The sequence below is a fragment of the Danio aesculapii genome, chromosome 11 (assembly GCF_903798145.1).
Source record: "Danio aesculapii chromosome 11, fDanAes4.1, whole genome shotgun sequence".
In the NCBI taxonomy this organism is placed as follows: Eukaryota; Metazoa; Chordata; class Actinopteri; order Cypriniformes; family Danionidae; genus Danio; species Danio aesculapii.
The window spans coordinates 6,813,794-6,834,735 of NC_079445.1; the positions used below are offsets into that span (position 1 = coordinate 6,813,794).

The 20,942-nt window shown below is 35.8% G+C and overlaps 1 protein-coding gene across 4 annotated transcripts in view; it reads left to right on the forward strand.

The window, feature by feature from the left end:
• The window catches only part of slc4a10a (solute carrier family 4 member 10a), a 112,414-nt gene that overhangs the window by 63,592 nt on the left and 27,880 nt on the right, over positions 1-20,942 (forward strand). For 3 of the 4 annotated variants that reach the window (XM_056468504.1, XM_056468506.1, XM_056468505.1), the window contains 8 exons: positions 6,293-6,436; positions 6,722-6,860; positions 13,010-13,170; positions 15,865-16,053; positions 18,568-18,656; positions 19,150-19,307; positions 19,382-19,469; positions 19,575-19,721. In XM_056468504.1, coding sequence (XP_056324479.1) covers positions 6,293-6,436; positions 6,722-6,860; positions 13,010-13,170; positions 15,865-16,053; positions 18,568-18,656; positions 19,150-19,307; positions 19,382-19,469; positions 19,575-19,721 — 1,115 coding nt within the window. Of the gene's footprint in view, positions 1-6,292; positions 6,437-6,721; positions 6,861-13,009; positions 13,171-15,864; positions 16,054-16,155; positions 16,444-18,567; positions 18,657-19,149; positions 19,308-19,381; positions 19,470-19,574; positions 19,722-20,942 lie in introns of all 4 variants that reach the window. The other variant, XM_056468507.1, reaches the window with a different exon arrangement.

Genomic DNA, 20,942 nt, shown 5'->3' on the forward strand with positions numbered 1-20,942 from the left:
TACACGATTGGCCGAGTTCACGGCATGACAACAAACATGTGTGTTTCGGGTTTATTATCGGACAAATTCCATCTCACAAATTTCAAAACAAAATAGAAATATATGATTATAAAATATTTCCTGTCAAGCTGTAGAAATGTTAAATGTGACATTGATGTACCTGCTCATTCTGGGAAATTTCTACTTAGTGTAGCTCATTTATTTTGGTCCTTTTGTTCAATCTTTTTAGATTAAAGTGCTTTTTAAAAAATGCAAAATAACCCTATTCATGGATATTTCTTTCCTTATTTCTTTCCTTTCCAATATTATTATTCCTATTATCCAATATTTCTTATTGTTTAAAAATAAACTATAGTTTGTAGAGACTGTATTCTGTTTTATTTGTACTGTAAATCTTTGTTGTTATAGCAATAAATAAACAAGTGATCACGCCATGTGATCACGCCCCGAAGTGTCCGGCTTGATGGCTCCATTTTCAACTCCACCCCCACCTGCGCTCGGCTAATCTCGTTGATCATCGGCTGCAACCGTGCTCCATGTCGAACGCACCTTTTATAATCACATAACCTGTGTGTTTCGAATAACTTTAGTCACATGACCTGGGTGTTTTGGATTATGCTTCGGTGCAGCGTTTTGAAACACATGCTTCGGGATCTCCACACCGTGTCGAAACGTCAGTTACACGTCCGCCATCTCTACTCTTAACCATTCTATTGATTTATTATTCCATTTACTGATAGCCTATATCTAATTAAAGACACTAGTATAAAACAATGAGTTCTAGTACCCAGTAAATAACTAGTAGTATATAAAAATATGCATTAGTCATAAAATATGTATGTATGGCAGTTTAAAAACAGACTAGTCAAAACTTAATAGCCGACACCTCAATGACAGATCTCTATAGAAGTCAATGGCAAACATTTATAATGTTATTAGCAACAGCAGACTATTTCATGTATGTTATGGAAAAGTATACTAGTATCAAATGAACAAGTAATAGTGTCTAATTGTAACTTCCAGACTATAATTAACAAGTATTAGTATTTAATGATAAATATAGCTATTTAAGATACTAGTTCATTTAAAATGTGTTTGTATCTAATGGATAGGCACAAATATCTAAAAAATTTGTACTAGTAGCTAATGAAAAAGTAATATTAGGCCAGGAAAAAGTACCAATACTTAAAGCAGAGGTGCCCAAAGTAGGGCCGGTGGGCCAAAGTTGGCCCATAGTAACCTTTGGTTTGGCCCACCATCCTATCTGAAAAGAGAGGGAGAATGATGGGGAGTTGATTGGTGCGAATGCCTTTGACAGAGATAATCATTTCGAATTTAACATAATCTTTTGTTTCTTTGTGTAATTAAGGAGCCACAAAAAAGCTAAAATTAAATGTTGTAACTGAATCAGACTTTTAAAACGTAAATACTCTCACTTAGAGGACAATCCACAAAACATCAGTAAGCAAATCAAGGCAAAGGCAGGAGCAGCTCGACCAGTGTATTCATCATTGAACTCCATTGTGTTATAAATGGGTTTGTTTATGTTTTTACTGTTATAAATTCATTCTAAAACATTAAAAACGATAGTGCATCATTCATTTATAGGTTTTAAAACAACATTTTCTACTTATTTTTTAATATTAGCAAACAAACTAGGAAATTACCCATGGTAAAATTAATGTAATACACACTGAAAAAAATTATTCAAAGGTGATTCCTTGGATTTACAATTTTTTTTTTACATTAAGTGGTTGTAAACAATTTATTTGTGTTGAATTTAAACAAACAAATTAAGTTGAATACTGCTCAATTTAATTTGTTTGTTTAAATTCAACACAAATAAATTGTTTGCAACAGTTTTGCACGCAACACTTTTTTCAGTGCAGTTTGGTATACTTTGACCCACAGACCTCAATCAAGTTTGGTTTTTGGCTCTTTAAAAGAAAAAGTTTGGGCACCCCTGCTTAAAGGGTTAGTTCATCCTAAACGAAAATGATGTTATTAATTACTCACCCTCATGTCATTCCAAACCCAAGAGACGTTCATTCATCTTCAGAACACAAATTAAGAGATTTTGCTCCCTCATCGTCCATAGACAGCAAGATTTCTGATTTGTTCAAATTCAAGAAAAATACCCAAAAAATTCTCAAAACAGACCATATGTCTTCAGTGATTCAATCTAAATATTATGAAGCTATGAGAATACTTTTGTGCACACATAATGTATAGATACTGTAACGTGCATATTTTCCCCCCAATTAACAAATTTACACAGCAGATTTTTCTCTTTAGTGTCAGTATATTGCACGTTTATAAGTGCTGTTTAGCAGTAGTAGAGGAACAAATGTGTCTGATCTGAAGTAATACATCAGAGGCTATGAAGGATGAGGGAGCTCAGATTTCACCTAAAATATTTAAATTAATGTTCTGAAGATCACAAATGCAAACATGAGGATGAGAAATTAATGTCATAATTTTCATTTTTGGGTGAACCAACAGTTACTACTAACTAAAAATGAAGCAGTTGTTGGATCATGAAGATAGATGCTATTATGTTTTATAGATTAAATGTTAAAAGGGCTTGCCATACTCCTGCTACTCTCTGTCGGCGCCCAGGGCTGGAATGACAGAAACACACACATATGTGCTCTCTCTCCACCAACACACTCTGTCAGGCTGCATCTCTCTTCAGAGAGACACGGAGAGCTGCAGGGAGAGAGAGAGAGAAAGGGGGATTTAATGCTATAGTTTAATCTGAGACTGTAAACAAGAACAGAAACACAAAGTACAGAAGCAGCGAATCTGATTATATGACTGCAGAGATTGAATCTTGCACAACAGGCCTTCTGCATCTGCTGGACGCTTTAAGATGAAGGACTAAATCAACTGTTTCAGATACAGTTCATGCCAAAAAATAGCATTGTTGTTTCAAAAGAGCCTATTTTTGAATGGGAATTTGAAAGGATGCAGTATTGCTTGATTCCTAAATTTATTCAGAACATCTTTCTTTGTGTTTTGTGGAAGAAACATGAGCGTGACTTAAAATTACAATTACTGGATGCTGCTTTTCGTTTTGTCCTAACATGTATGTGTTACGGGTCCCGGCAGCGGAACTCGTAGGCAGATTAAAAGTGCCTGAATTATCAGGAGAAACAAAATCACATTGAGACTTCAGTGTCTTTCCCCAGGCGCAGCATAGTAGCATCTGTTTATTAACAGTCATATTATAGCAAACATGTCTTCACAAATCATGTACTGAAAATATATCCTCACAAATCATGTTTCAAATAATCAAACATTCAGTTTTGTTCTCTTTGTTTTTCTCTTTTTACCACAATGAATTCTTCAAATATTTATACACTCTGTACGACTCTTATCATTAACACATATAAATATTATACCTTCTGTATATTTATCAGTATGATACAGAATACACTTGAAATTCTTTTTCAACCATCTTTTTCCTTTTTCTTTCTCTGTAAATACCTCTGTTTATAACCATTTTACCATAAAACTACTAAACTCACAGAACAATCATGCGTCTGGTATTTGTATCATTTAAATTAACAGTTACACTTGACACCAATTCCCGATGTTACTCTCTAGTCTCATAAACTTTATACATTAGCAAATATACAACAAATAAATACAAATAAGTCATTTTCTGTTCAATTATCACATACTGAGTAAAATAGATATTATTTACTGGGGATATAACAAACATAACTCAAACCAACTGTCATTTTACCGGTACTTTCATCTGAATCACGCTACTCAATAAACAACTGTAATTAAGCTATTCACTTTAAAACACACAGGAAATGCGTACTCACATGTTTTTTACATGAATTGTAATAAACACATTGACTTTTTTTTTAAAAACATACCTGAATTATCAGGAGAAACAAAATCACATTGAGACTTCAGTGTCTTTCCCCAGGCGCAGCATAGTAGCATCTGTTTATTAACAGTCATATTATACTGTAGCAAACATGTCTTCACATATCATGTACTGAAAATATATCCTCACAAATCATGTTTCAAATAATCAAACATTCAGTTTTGTTCTCTTTGTTTTTCTCTCTTTTTACCACAATGAATTCTTCAAATACTTATACACTCTGTACGACTCTTATCATTAACACATATAAATATTAAACCTTCTGTATATTTATCAGTATGATACAGAATACACTTGAAATTCTTTTTCAACCATCTTTTTCCTTTTTCTTTCTCTGTAAATACCTCTGTTTATAACCATTTTACCATAAAACTACTAAACTCACAGAACAATCATGCGTCTGTTATTTGTATCATTTAAATTAACAGTTACACTTGACACCAATTCCCGATGTTACTCTCTAGTCTCATAAACTTTATACATTAGCAAATATACAACAAATAAATACAAATAAGTCATTTTCTGTTCAATTATCACATACTGAGTAAAATAGATATTATTTACTGGGGAGTCCGTTATAACAAACATAACTCAAACCAACTGTCATTTTACTGGTACTTTCATCTGAATCACGCTACTCAATAAACAACTGTAATTAAGCTATTCACTTTAAAACACACAGGAAATGCGTACTCACATGTTTTTTACATGAATTATAATAAACACATTGACTTTTTTTTAAAAACATACCTGAATTATCAGGAGAAACAAAATCACATTGAGACTTCAGTGTCTTTCCCCAGGCGCAGCATAGTAGCATCTGAAGTAAACGCAACGAGTATCGCCATGGTAACCCAAAGCGCAAGCTTTCTCAACTGCTGATGTTATTTTGTTTCAAACACAGTCATTAGTAGTGACAATAAATTACCCTTGACAGCATATAAATAAATAAATAAATAAATAAATAAATAAATAAATAAATAAATAAATAAATACATAAATAAATACATACATTAATAACGAAACAAACATTAATATTGTGAATACACAATGGTGTATCACATATGTACTGGGAGACCCGTTTGTGTTGGGATCTGGTGTGAAGATGTTTGAGTGGATTCAAATAAGTATTATGATTGGAAGACAAATCATTATGAGAGGATGGCGTTCAGCAGGTCCACCATTATTTTAAGAATGGGTTACGGAATTGGGGAAGGCGGCAGCATATGAAAAAATGACATAGATTACTTGATAAATTGGATGTTTATCAGAGAAGATGGTGAAATTATTTGTTTTTTTTGAGAGGATGAATAAGGTCATTGTGGTGAGACGCATGGCAAAAGTGTACTTATCTCATTTGCTTTATATAAATTATGATTATTGTATTGGTATTGTATTATGTATTTATTTATTTATTTACTATTATTATGTTCTGTATGTGTGTTTTTTATTTATTAAATTAATATTATTTATCTGGATTGACTGGATTTATGATAGCAACATCTAATTACAGTCACTGGCGCTGATGGGGAGGGGAGGGAGAAGGGGGTGTTAAAAGAGGTAGAAATTTGTAAACTGATAGTACTGTATTTTACTAATCATAAAAAAAATACAATTACTGAATGTCAAAAATAGGGCGGCATGATGGCTTAGTGGTTAGCACTGTCGCCTCTCTGCAAGAAGGTCGCTGATTCGAGTCCCGGCTGGGTCAGTTGGCATTTCTGTGTGGAGTTTGCATGTTCTCCCTGTGTTCGTGTGGGTTTCCTCCAGTGCTCCGGTTTCCCCCACAGTCCAAAGACGTGCAGTATAGTTGAATTGAATAAACTAAATTGGCCGTGGTGTATGTGTGTAAATGAGAGTCTATGGGTGTTTCTCAGTACTGGGTTGCAACTGGAAGGGCATCCGCTGCGTAAAGCATACAGTATGCCGGAATAGTTGGCGGTTCATTCTGCTGTGGCGACCGCTGATAAATAAGGGACTAAGCCGAAAAGAACATGAATGAATGAGTGCCTAAATGCAGTATTTTTAAAATGTTCATTAGATTTATATGATAAGTTGGTTAGCAATTTTATTTATTATATCATGAGAAAGCGTGAAGGTTTTAGACTGATTATGAACCCACAAATAGTGCATTGCAATAAGTAAGTGTCAAAATAAATCTTTTGACGTGAGCAGCTCATAATAACAGTGTTTTCAGCGGATCAGAGAATCTCATGCAAATGTTAATTTGTTTAAGGCTATTTTTAGATTTTGTAATGCAGTGTAGCAAAGCCTCTTTTCCACTGACGGCCGTTCAGCAAGACAGACTCTTGTTCCTGTTTTTTTTTCTTGCTGCAATCTATAGATGTTTTTTTGTGAACACAGCCTTCATCTGCTTGTCCCTGACAGGGCATCGTACCCTCTACATTGGTGTTCATGTACCTCTGGGTCGGAGATCACACAGACGGCATCGCCATCATGGACATCGCCACAGGAAGAGGTCACGAGAAAGAGACTCTGGAACAGAGGATGGCAGAGAATCACCTTCATACAGTAAGATTGTCACTCTACACCAGTGTTTCCCAACCCTGTTCCTGGAGGCACACCAACAGTACATATTTTGGTTGTCTCCCTTTTCTGACCCATTAACTTCAGGTGTTAGAGTCTCTTTTGATGTTATGATAAGTTGATTCAGGTGTGTTTGATTAGGGAGAGGTTGAAAATGTGTACTGTTGGTGTGCCTTCAGGAACAGGGTTGGGAAACACTGCTCTAGACAAAGAAATAAAAATAAAAAAAACTTGATGTAAAAGCTGAAAGTTCTCTCTGTTTCTCTGTAGCGGACACACCGTCTCAGCGTGTGCAGTTCCTACTGGGAATGGAGGATGATGAGGAACACATTCCACATGCTCTTTTCACAGAGCTGGACGAGATCTGCCTGAAGGAGGGAGAGGATGCTGAGTGGAAAGAAACGGCCAGGTACAAAGACACAAGCAAACACATTATAATCAGAGGTGCACAGGTATGCATGCACAATTAAAATAATAAAATTTGCTACAAATATCATATAGATGAAGTGTATTAAACGTAATGTGGATTTTTGTGTAAATATTGCTATTGTTTTATTATATAACGTTAACGTATTTGTTTTGTGTTGCCTGTAGCGATGCAACAATTTTGGTTGTAGGATTATAGTCTGAGGGATAATCCTGGTTTAACGGTTATTATGATTATTATGCATTCATTACTTTCAAAACACTACTAGTTTACAAAATCATTTCTTATATATTAAAGTGTTATTATTTATTGCTGCTCAGTGACTAAGTAATACATCACAAAATAATAATTAAAAACAAACAATAGTGCATTTCAAGTTGGACTTAAAATCATTGAAAAAAAGTTTTTGGCTTTTAAACGTAGGTAATAATTTTACTCTGTAAAATAAATGACAGAACAATGAATAAATAAATCAATGAAAAAAATGTATCATCATATCATCATCGTCTACTCTTCACTGTTGATGACCCCTGACCTACTTTCTGCTGAATCTGAATTTCACGATCTGAATTTCGGGTTTTGAATTTTAGGATATTGAATTTGATGTTCTGAATTTCTTCATCTTGAAAACTTGAAACTGTATTTTTACAAACTGGATATCTGCAGTCTATGAATTCAGAACATAAAAAATCTGAAGTTTGAAAATACGTCTATAAAAATGGTGCCTTGAAAATTCAGTTGTCTTAAATTTCAGATGTGCAGTATTTAAGTTATGAAATTCAAATTTTAAAAATTCAAATTCAAATTAAGAATTTCAAATTCAGTTTTTTTTAACGTCATATAAAAATTACAATAGTCAATAATTCAAATAAACACAATTCAAATTCAGATGTTTTGGCATATTTTTAGCTCCATAGGACATCGATGCAAAAATGATATATTGTGCAGCTCTAGTACATATGGTATAAGTTGCTCTTGAATTTCTTTCATACACTTAGATTAAATTTTAGTTTGCAAGTTTTTGATGAATCGTGATTTATTTGTGACAATCTCCTTACGCACACGTCATCCTAAAAGTTTTGTGTATGCATGTTTAGAGAATAACACCTAGTGTTTTAAAAATGATATCAGTGGTTTAAATAACTAGATGAATTGTGCTGCTGTGGCTATCGGAACTGCCTCCTGTCACCTGAAATCACGTATGCAACTTAAGTTAAGTGACCCGGTAAACACATCCCCACCCACCCCATGCTAGTAGATATATGGACATGTATAGAAACGCCTGTGACTGCAAAAGGAGGTGCATTGCCTGCAACAGGCAATTGCACTTATCATCCCCAAGGAGGAGGCATGAGGGAAGTTGCATAGTGTTGCTTTAACACTGGAACTACCAGAATTCATATAATGTTTGATGTATGTTCAAATAAAATCGTAACAAATTAGATTTTTTGTCATGTTAAAATTTAATAATTACTCTAAAAATACAATATTTTTGCAATATAGACTATAATTGAGAGTTACTAGACCCACAAATGTTCGTGCCTCACTTTGTTTGTCAAGCTGGAATGAAATTGTTGTTTTTTAAAGTTTGAAAGGCATTTTTCTATCAGTTATGTCTTTGTTAGCAGAAAGTTGGTAGGCAAGAGAGGCATGCATATTAAAAGAGATGGGAAAAGGTAGCGAACGTGGAAAGTATGCTGTTAATTTGACTCTTGGTAGTTCTAGTATTAAGTTGGGTGTGAATCGAATGGCTCAGGGCATTGTACATGGGCTCCTGCTTGTGGCTTGGAGCGAGAATGGAAAATGATGCTGGTCTCTGTTGGTCTCATTTACAACAGCGTTTATTCCCAAATTACTTCAGATAGTGCCAATCAGGGTTTCCCTTGTGCACATTCCATGTCCCCAGCAACAATCTTGAGAACTACAGTACTCTGAATCAGCTGATCCCAGTCATGCCAGTTTCACACAAAACACATATACAGTAGCAAACATTTGTATCATATCACTCGCTCTAGATCACTCTGCATTGATGTAGGCTATGTAATCTACTCACATTTGAAACCCCTAATCACATTGTAAACCCAGCATTAGACGTTTAATTGCTAATATTGTCACGCAGCTGAGCTTTTACTTACAGAAAGGTGGCACAAACAGATTTCACAAGAGATTTCAATAGCAATGATAGTTGCATGTTGAACGGCTGTGCCATGAATGGTTTGATTACCAAATAACATCTCTAGATAGTTAAAAGTTGTGTCCACTCCTGATTATAATGTTGTTTAGTTCAATTCTTGGAAGAAAGGAGCAGGAAGCTTTAAGATCTAACTTCATAACACTGGCCTGCCTCCGCTGCAAGGGTGTAACATTGACATTGAACCAGAACACACATCTATTTCGAGGAGAACCAATGCTTTGTTCCAAATGGGATAAATTCACCTCTAAATGGTCCTTCAGAGTGAGAATTGAAGGGTCGATCCAAACTAAGGTGTTCCAAAGGGTCCTTTAAAGTGCTTCACTCCACAATGAAGGATGTTAAAGGGCACAAGTTATGGATACTTTATTCTTGTGAATCTTTGCACATGTTTAAATTGTGATGTACTTCAGTATAAAGATTGGAACACTATGCACCATCCTTTGTATATACAGTATACATGTCCTTTGAATATAGTAGGACTGTGACCCTAGCAAACCATAAATTGGCTTCATCACACTGTGTTGTTCAGAAGCCCTATTGCTGGTGTTGCTTCATCTAAGTGGAAGCTGCACACTGGTGGTGGTCGAGGAGATTTCCCCCTTCACAATTGTAATCCAAAGTGTGCATGCTCAATTCCCTTTAGTGGCAGGAATTGTAGGTTGGGAGAATGAGTGAATAACATTGTTGTCTTGTGAACCTATAATGGTCTCGCACTTTGGTTCAGTTTCGATTATAATGTCATGAATTTGGTTCAATTTGATGTCACAGTGCATCAGGATGCATTGACTGCCTTCCGTCTACAATTTTTAATTTTACTTCACAACACAAGAATACCATTTTGCCTTTTAATACTTTTCCTCCTCAAAGAAAACTCATTTCTTATATGCATCAAACATAACTCAACTACAGGCAGAGATGACAACTGCACTGTAAACCCTAATAAGTGGAGACTACTCAAATGATTTAGGAAAGTGATTCCCTTAGTTCGTTTAAGTAATGGGAAATCAATTAATTGAGTTGAGTGATCTCATCATTGAATTAACTTTAATGTTTAATTACAGATAACTTAAATGTTTAATTATAGATAACTTAAAATGGCTTATAGACTAAACTTCCAAATTTTTCAGCCTTTATATTCTTTACTCTCTTACTCCCAGGGCCGTTTATATCGAAGTTGATATTTAGCTGCACCATGTTGGTGTTTCGTAACATCTAATTTTTACAAGGTGGGTCATTAGCCCAACCCCCAACGTGGAGGACCAGGACATACACACATACATTATGGACAATTTAGCTTACCCAATTCACCTAGTGCATGTCTTTGGACTGTGGGGGAAACCGGAGCACACAGAGGAAACCCACACGGACACAAGGAACATGCAAACTCCATACAGAAACACCAACTGATTCAAACCACCGACTTTCTTACTGTGAGGCGACAGCGCTACCCACTGTGTCGCCCCTGCATTTATATAAATTAAGGAAAGTGTATTTAAGCATTTTAATATCTACTTACTAACTTAAATTGTCTCTTTTATCAGATGGGTTCAGGTAGTGCCTCTGTCCTGCTGCGCTTCAGCAAAATTCAGCATCACAAGCAAAATGACCACCCTGTGTAATATAACATTTATCGACCAATCAGCACGGTCGTCTAGGTAGAATTTCAAGTGCAACCAAGCATTTTAAACAGAGACATGGCGAAACATTTAAAGAAATTAAAATGTTAAGTTCAGAGAACAAAACTTTGTATTTTGAGTAATGTCAAGTTATATTAACTTAATATCTTTAGTAATGACAAAAGCAGGGTTTACAGTGTAGTGCATTTACAACATATATACAAAAGTAAAGGGTAATTCTTGATTTTGAGCACTGACGAGTGAGTTCTGAAACACTTATGATTGGCCATTGTGTTCACACAGTCAACAGAAATGGCTGTGATTGGCTCTAACAAATAGCGATCCTCAGTGGCTATTTGTATCATATAAGGATCCTTTGATAGATGCAGTGGAGAAAACTCTTTGGACACACTTGTGCCTGAATCCAAAAGTATTGCTGTAACAATCGAGAGAGGTGAGAAATGTTATACCTCACAGTCACGGCACCAGGTCAAAAAGTTCTCAAGCAATGAAATATGGGCTTTTGGGTTCTGCTGTATTTTCAGTTGAGTGAAAGGCTTTGCTAGCAAACTCACACAGGTAACTGTGCACAGTTATCTCCTTTTTAATTAGCTTGAGCATTTAAATTACTTGCATGTCTGTCTCATCTCCCTCACCATAGTATGGTACCACAACACAGCACATATGAGATAAATGACGTCAGTACGTAATAACCAATTTTGATCTATTACTGAACTGATATCGAATCGTCCACATCTACATCACAGTGCATCGAAGAAACAATTAATTTTGACACCCCTGCTGTCTTCCCCCTTCAGTACCCATGACTGAGTTGCCCTTGAACAAGGCACTAAACCCCCAATAGCTCCCTGGGCTCTGCAACAAATGGCTGCCAACTGCTCTGGGTGTGTGCCTACAGTATGTGCGTGTGTTCTCACTGCTCTCTGCTCCTAATGTGTGTTTGCACTCAGCTGTTCTATATGCAGAGGACAGATTCCTAGTATGGGTCACCATACTCACCATAGTTACATCAATAACCAATTGTTATGAATTCCGAAAACGCAACCATTTACTCACCTTCCGCTCTTTCAAACCTGCTTGAGTTTCTTGTTATGTTATGTTATGTTATGTTATGTTATGTTATGTTATGTTATGTTATGTTATGTTATGTTATGTTATGTTATGTTATGTTATGTTATGTTATGTTATGTTATGTTATGTTATGTTATGTTATGCTATTTTATGTTATGTTATGTTATGTTATGTTATGCTATGCTATTTTATGTTATGTTATGTTATGTTATGTTATGCTATGCTATTTTATGTTATGTTATGCTATGCTATGTTATGTTATGTTATGTTATGTTATGTTATGTTATGCTATGCCATGCCATGCCATGCCATGCCATGCCATGCCATGTTATGTTATGTTATGTTATGTTATGTTATGTTATGTTATGTTATGTTATGTTATGTTATGTTATGTTATGTTATGTTATGTTATGCTATGCCATGCCATGCCATGCCATGCCATGCCATGCCATGCCATGCCATGCCATGCCATGCCATGTTATGTTATGTTATGTTATGTTATGTTATGTTATGTTATGTTATGTTATGTTATGTTATGTTATGTTATGTTATGTTATGTTATGTTATGTTATGTTATGTTATGTTATGTTATGTTTATGTTATGTTATGTTATGCCATGCCATGCCATGCCATGCCATGTTATGCCATGTTATGTTATGTTATGTTATGTTATGTTATGTTATGTTATGTTATGTTACGTTACGTTACGTTACGTTACATTATGCTATGCTATGCTATGCTATGCTATGTTATGTATTTTAGAAATGTTGGAAACTAGTAACATTAAGCTTATAACATATATATATATATATATATATATATATATATATATATATATATATATATATATATATATATATATAAGATTTTCAGGTTCTGCTGTACCTTCAGTGTTAGTAAATCTTTGAATCCACTTGAGGGGGAGTAAATAGTGAGTAAATTAAATTTTTTGGACGTCGCTTACAAAACATATGCAACACTAGAGAGTTTGTTGACCTACAGCAGAGAAATGGCTAAGAAATAAAAGGGATTTGAATCAATATATTGAGAGCACAACTACTCAAGAGATCCATTTGTGGTTTGGAATAGCATCTCTGTGTATTTCCATTACAACTAATGCAATGCCAGTTTGTGGTATCGGAGCTAAATAAGAAAGCTAATTTAATAATCATTCTCTCTCTCTGCTTTTTTCCCTATTCTTCTTGTTCTTGTTTCTTTTTGGTTCCTAGATGGCTGAAGTTTGAGGAAGATGTGGAGGACGGAGGAGAGAGGTGGAGTAAACCGTATGTCGCTACACTGTCCCTTCATAGTCTGTTTGAGCTGCGGAGCTGCATCCTTAACGGCACCGTCATGCTGGACATGAGGGCCAGCTCACTGGAGGAGATCGCAGGTACTCAGTCTGAAACACTGCCCAAACCTAAAGGGCTTCCTCATAGATATAAAGAAATGAGCATTTAAACTACTTGGTACTAGCAAATCTGAGTTAGCATTTAATGTCCCATTTTGCTTTGTGCCTAAATCTACAGTAGTTCATTTCAAATGATAGAATTTGGAAAATAATTTGGAATTTGAGAATTTGTGATTTTGGCAAACATGTTCATTCATGTCTAACACAAAAACAATGATGTTTTTGAAGATTATCATGCCATAATTTATTTTGTTTTGATTTTGAAGTAGTATGTAATTTCACACCAAATTAGCTACTGCCACTACAGTTTTTGTACATAATATATGTACAACATGTGACCCAATTTTAGTCCACTGTTTATATACATCAGGTGTTTCAAGCTCAAATTGGCGAGGGGCCATATCAGTGGCTGACAATTCATGGGGCCGCTTTAACATTCAAGAGCAACAAAAAAGTGGAAACCTGTTGTAATTGATGCACTCAGACAGTCTTCCCCTAACTATATGCAGTCAAAGCTCCTTCTTTCTGTTTTGTACTTACTGAAGTGGTAGTATAAATTGCTATGAAAATACTGCAATTTAATAGTAGGCATAATAATAATAATTATTATTCTGTCCCTAATAAATTGTAGCTTACCAATAGTTGAACAGACAGCGCAAGAACAGCAGAAAGCATATTGAGTAACTTTAGTGACTTAACTGGCAATTGTTCTTCTCAATATCTTTCTTTTTTTGCAAAACTACAACAAAGAGGGGGAAAGTATATATATATGGCTGTTTCTCAATATGCGTTCTCCAGCGGTCTTGCATCCTCATGTTCTCGTGTAACATCATCATCAGCTGGCTAAGTTCAGTTCCAATACTCAAGGATGCGTAAAACATCCCGGATGTGTTCTTGATATCGAGGAGGCACCGATGCAGACTTGAACTCCGATCTCGCTCTTGAAGTCCCAGAAGTCATTGCGAATGTAGGTGGGAAGCACAGCATTTTATTTAGATTTATTATTAAAGTTCAGAGATATAACTTATTTACCTTAGGAGTTTCTCTAAATGAAACGGTAAATATATACATTCACATGGACATCTTAATAAAGGAATAAACACATTAAGGGTGTTTGCTTGCTGAAATTCGTATTAAAATCTGTTTTATTTATATTGTGCAACGTATATTTATAATGTTTTTATGCAGATTATATATTTTGAAAAGGGGAAAAACAATAAATCGCTGTATGAATGCCGTAATGTTTAAATAATTTTCCATTGAAAACATGTGAAGTTCATGTGACCATCAGGAAGAACGCGTTCTCTGTTCTCATGGTCTCCCGAGTTCGTTCTTCCAAGGACACCTGGCAAGACTGGTCTCCACAAGAACTGCGTTCTTGGAATTGAGAAACAGCCTATCACTTTTACTTTAACATGTTCAGTTCAGCCAGCAGTAAAATTGTACTAATGCACATTTTTTATACAAATCTTAATATGCATTCGAGGAAAATCTATTGAATAAGACCATTTAAATCGAATATTGTTCTGTATGTAGATACTACAGTATATAGCCTGCTTTAAATCGTAAAGTGGTATTACAATTCAATAAAAAATGTTTTCTGTTATGATATGTTTTAAAATGTAATACATTTCTGTGATTCTTCTTTCAGTAGTCATTACTTTACTTTAGTGTAACATGATGATCCCTCAGACTTATTTATGACTTCTTTGTAATTAGCAGTGTTGCTTATTTATTTTGTAGAAAACATTTTAGAAACATTCTCTTCTAAAAAAGAAAGCTTAAAGCAACAGGATTTAAAAAAAAAATTATACACGTAATGTCACTTTTTAATCAATATATAATATCCTGGCTCATTGGAAATAAGGCTACATTTGTTTGTGAATCATGAAATACATTGCTCCGGTGACATTTGCTTGCAGCTCGTGCTGTCAAATCCACTAGAGGCCACTGTCTACATTTTTGAGAATCTCAAAATCTACATTTAAACTTCCTTCTTGTATGTGTCCATGAAAAGTCGAGCCTTGTTGTACTTGTATCACCTTGCGATCAACTGACCTGCCCCCTTCCCTAAACCCAACCAATAGTGTTGTAGTTGGAAGCTTGGAAGCAATTGAGAAATTAAAATCCCATCATGGCACATACATTTACCAGGATTTCACTGTATTTTTTACCTAGTTTCTGGAACTGTCCTTTGATAGACTATAACCTGGTCTGCTCCACATCTCAATTACAATGGTGTACAAGGCTAGCTACTGAGCAAACTGACCATGCCGGTAAAGCTATCCATACAGATATAAGTGGGCAAGGCAAATGTGTTCGATTCCGATATTCAGTGTTGTGTGAGCAACTGCATTAAAACAATCCTTTATCTATCGATAATATGTCTTTATAAACATCAGTAGTGCAAAAAGAAACACAACTTGTTGTCGTACTCCCCTGTAGCCTTCATTTTTTTCCACAATCTGCAGGCAAACATGTGCACATATTTGCGGTTTCACAAAAATATAGCTACACGTACTGTATAGGTACAAATTACCAATGAGCCTGTATTGAAATAAAAATATCAACTTTATTCTTTCTTACATTATTTTTCAAAAGTCTAATTAACCTCCAAATTTTGACTGATTAAATTAAATAATATTTGCTATATGTTTTTTTATTACATGTTTTAAGATATGGTATTGGACCAGCACGAGACATCAGGTCCATTAGGAGAGGAGGTGAGGAAGAAGATCCGAAATGCTCTCCTTAAACAGCACCACCATCAGAACCAGAAGAAACTGGCTAACCGGATCCCCATCGTGCGCTCTTTCGCAGATATCGGCAGGAAACAGTCTGAACCTCATTCCATGGATAAAAATGGTACTGCTCCACACTATCCAGCATATGCATTCTTCTACATTTGTCATGCATTTTGTCTTACCATCCCTTTTAATGGTGTGTCTGCCTGTCTGTGTGTCCCAGTCACTGTCACGAGCCATTCGTCCCCCAGTCCCTGCTGCTCTTTCTGGTCTAGGTTCAGCAGCAGTGTAAGAGACAGACAGGTGCTCTTATGCCCAGACTGGCCCCTACGATGTCCCAAGTGTGTTTCATCTCCCCAGAAACTACACCCATGCCCTTCTGCCACCCCTGCCCCAAACAGTCCCCTCATCCGACACCATAAAACACACATTCCCTTCAGCAAACGACTAAGCCCACCTTATGGCTACCACGTCATTCCCACACTGAACTTTGAGGAAGAGTCTCCATCAGGCAATATGATCATAGATTAGCCTGTACTCTGATAGCACGGTCCTATTAGCAAAGTTTCAGCAAAATTTTGTGAGCAGTAAATTACCATTGTCAGTGTGAAGAAGCTTAAACAAGCCACTTTAAAATTAGTCAATTACTTTGTGCCTTCTGTGAAATTCACAACTGCATAAATTCATATTGAAATAACCAGTTGGTGCTCATGAAAATTTGCTAAACAATGGTAAATGTGACTATATTAATGCATAGATATGTAATATCCAGATACTGCAATCAGATGATCCCATCTCAGTGTCATTTGCATGATTACAGGCAGATTGTGGTCTGTCAAATTTGGTGGACATGCAAATGTATTAAGGGTGTAATGATACACAAACTGTATGAACCAAAAATGTACAGTATGGGTTGTTCAGTTTGCTATGTATTTGCAGCAGGAAGAAATTGAGTGTGATCGTTCCCACCAAGCAATTTTGTGTTTAACAGATGTCTAATAGACATCTAAAAGACGGTTTGGCTAAATCCAGACTAAATTTGGTCTGTTAGTGAAAATCTAATAGACGTTAAAGAATAACCCGTTGGTAGACTAGTTATTAAATAGACAGATTTATCAGACTTCACATGTGTAGTTATTCATTCTTACATACACATTCTTGTGTGTTTGATCACTATTGTTAAACTATTGTTAGACCTCTATTAGGTTTACTATGAAAGCCTAAATTTAGTCTTGTTTTAGCTAAGACATCTTGTTTAAACATCTATCAGACCTCATTTACATGCAAAAAAGCTGGTCACACTTTATTTTATGGTCCGTTTGTTGAATTTAAGTTACATTGCATCTACATGCCAGCTAATTCTCATTAGATTATAAGTAGACTGTTAGGTTGGGGTTAGGGTTAGTGTAAGTTGACATGTACTTGCAAGGTTTGTTACAGTCAGTTAAATGTTTGTTGAAGGAGCAGTATCAGCAGATATTAAGCAGACAGTCTTTTAATTCTCAAATGGACCATCAAACATCAAAATAAAGTGTTACCAAAAAGCTTGCTGGGTTCTTTTCTCTTTAGTAGTGATAAATAACGAAATAAACATGAATGAGCATCTCATTTAATCACTCAATCGTGGAAAGATGCCAGTAAAACGAAACACATTTACTTAAGTAAAATTGTCATTTTAATTAAACTGATATACAGTCAGTGCCACAGTCATTGTTTTGTAAACAATGTTCAGTGTTTAATAAAAAAGAGAATCAGATTTATGTTTATTGATTATCTTTTGGCGTACCAAGAACTGAGACACCAAACCATCTTTGTGTATAATTACACCCCTAAAATGCATAATTGTAGTAAGCAATAGCTGATACATTCCATGACTGCTCTCTAACTAAAATACACAAGCATTAGAATAACATTTAATCACTAAATGTGACCCAGGACCATAAAACCATGTCATATGTCGCAGGAGTATATTTTTGGGAATAGACTAAAAGCATTATATGGGTCAAAATGATCGATTTTTATTTAATGTCAAAGAATCATTCGATTATTAAGTGAATGTATACAATATTAATAAGAGAAATTTAGTAAAATATCTAAAAAAATAAGATATTTTGTTATTTTGCCTTTGTAAATATATCAACCCTCAGCAATATAGATTACAAAGGACTTAATTTAAATAACTTTAAATGTGATTTTGCAGTATTTACATTTTTAAAACACATTTAGAGAACCCTTACAGAGCATACACCAGTGCAAAGCTTATTTATCAGCTCTCGGGTGATGGATAAATCTCAATTTCAGAAAACTGAACCGTACATGTATGGTCTTGTGGTCCAGGGTCGCAAATAGTTCTTATACTAGAGATTGAGATTTGTATTAGAATTTTATATATCCAAGCTGAAAAATGTTTCTTCTTCACTCCTAGATTCAGTTTGTAAATTTGATTTAGATTTAGACAATGCTAAGACTTTGTAACTCACATCACTAACATGCTCCGTTGCAATTATTTTTTTAATGAGGTAAGTGTGCATTGGTCTTAATGTCCTTACCATTGCTTTCAGCTTAACAATCAAATATGTTTTTAATGGTCTGCTGTTTATTTCTTTTGTTTTTATGGGTGCTACACTGCTACCAGGTCAAATGGTGTCTCCTCAGACTCAGCCCATCAATACAGAGGGTCGAGGTGAAGGCAGTCGTGAGAACAGTGCTGTTGACTTCAGCAAAGTAAGAGTCATGTTTAGACTCTGGTCTGGTAAATCTTACTTTTTAAAGGTTTGGGTGAGTAGAGATTACATGGTATTAAAGATAATAAATGACAATGCCATGAATAAATTTAAATAAATTAAATAAATGCAATACCATGATAGTGTCAGTATTAATGGTGTAAATAATTGTGTTGCTGGAAACATGTGTTTGAATAAGACGAGTGTCATACTGCTGGTTTTATAGTATACAGCAATTATAAATATAGTTAAATGTCTTGGTAGATTGTTATTTTTTTAGAAATGCAGTAAATATCATGTATTTTCAAACTTATTTTTAAAGTTATTTGTATTTATATTGTATTGATTCATTTTATAATGTATTGATTCGTTTTGTATTCCAGCTATAGTATTTTACCATCAGTCCAGGGACTTTTGGTATATAATCCCAATCAAATGAACCAGAAAAAAATGTATAAGAATAAACTAAAAAATGTTTTTTTCTGTGTGTGCAGATAGACCTCCACTTCATGAAAAAAATCCCACCAGGCGCTGAGGCGTCTAACATCTTGGTGGGTGAGCTGGAGTTTCTGGAGAAACCTGTGGTGGCCTTCATCCGTCTGTCTCCTGCTGTTCTGCTCAATGGGCTGGCAGAGGTCCCGATCACCACCCGGTATATATCTGCGCAAAAAACTCAAAATGCAAAATGGTGTGCCTCAGGTTTCTAAGCCCACTGTCATTGTGCAGGTTTCTCTTCATTCTGCTGGGGCCAATGGGGAAAGGACCACAGTATCATGAGATTGGTCGTTCCATCGCCACACTCATGACAGATGAGGTCAATATTATTGGCACCTTTATCTATTTATTTTTATACATGATGCTATACTATATACAACTGGCTGTTATATAGGCTGATTTTAGATCAATGTGTCTTCTCTAGGTGTTTCATGATGTGGCGTATAAAGCAAAGGAGCGTTCTGATCTTGTAGCAGGAATTGATGAGTTTTTGGACCAGGTGACTGTGCTGCCTCCTGGCGAATGGGATCCCACCATCAGAATAGAGCCACCTAAAAATGTGCCCTCACAGGTAAACAGTGCTCAAACTTCTGTATATGCACTGATTCAAAGCAGATCCGATGATGGAATTGGTGATGCATTCATGATGAAATATCAACAACCAAAATTAATCCACTAAAACATGTCGTTTTTGTCTGAAACCTTTTTTGGGGGCCAGTTTTTTTTATCTAAACTGTGGTGAAGCAGTCTGTGTGAACCGATGACCTATTCTTAAAGCACAAAATTAACATGAATGAACATTAGAAGTTATGCTGAAAGAAATAGAACAACTTTCTGAAATGAATTTTCCATGCAATTGCTTAACCACAGAAATATGTCAATAAATCCAACATAGGCTCATTCTGAAAGCGTAGCCCTTTGTACATTTCTGGAAACCGTTAATTATTTCAAGATGTCCTCACTGTAGCCCGCAGCTTGATGACGTAGGCGATCGTCAACTACGTAGCAGACCTTGCTACTGTCACGGTTGAGTTTAGGGTAGGGAGAAGTGTAGGTGATCATCAACTACATAGCGGATCTTGTTCCGCCCACAAAGGTAATGCTCATGGTACTGTGACAGTTGGGTTTAGGGTAGAGGGAGGTGTAAGCGATCATCAACTACATAGCGGATCTTGTTCCGCCCACAAAGGTAATGCTCATGGTACTGTGACAGTTGGGTTTAGGGAAGGGGGAGGTGTAGGCAATCGTCAACTACGTTGCGGACCTTGTACCGCCCACTAAGGTAGTGGCTATGCTACTGTGACTGTTGGGTTTAAGGTAGGAGGAGATGTAGGCGATCAACAATTACTGCCCACTTAGGTAACGCCCATGCTACTGTGACACCCTTGGGTTTAGGGTAGGGGAGGTGTAGGCAATCGTCAGCTACGTTGCGGACCTGGTCAACTACGTCAGCAAGCCGCGGGTTGCAACTAGGGTCATTCAGTGTTTTGAAAACACCATTGCTTGGGTTTAGGGAAGGAGGAGGGTGGGTCAGTTGATCAGTCAGTCAGTCAGTCAACAACAGCTTCTGGTGGATTTACGTGAGAACAGCAGGTGCAAATGGCATTAGCAAGAGAAATTTGAGATCTCAAAAAGCGTACACAGCGACCTCTGGTGAATTTGCGAAAACAAAAACTGCAAAAAATGTACGTCCTTGGACTTATTTGAGCCTCCAGAAATGAATAAAAAGCTTGAATTAATTAGTTTCTTCACCTCAAAAAAAGTATTAAATGGCCACAGCTTTTTACTCATT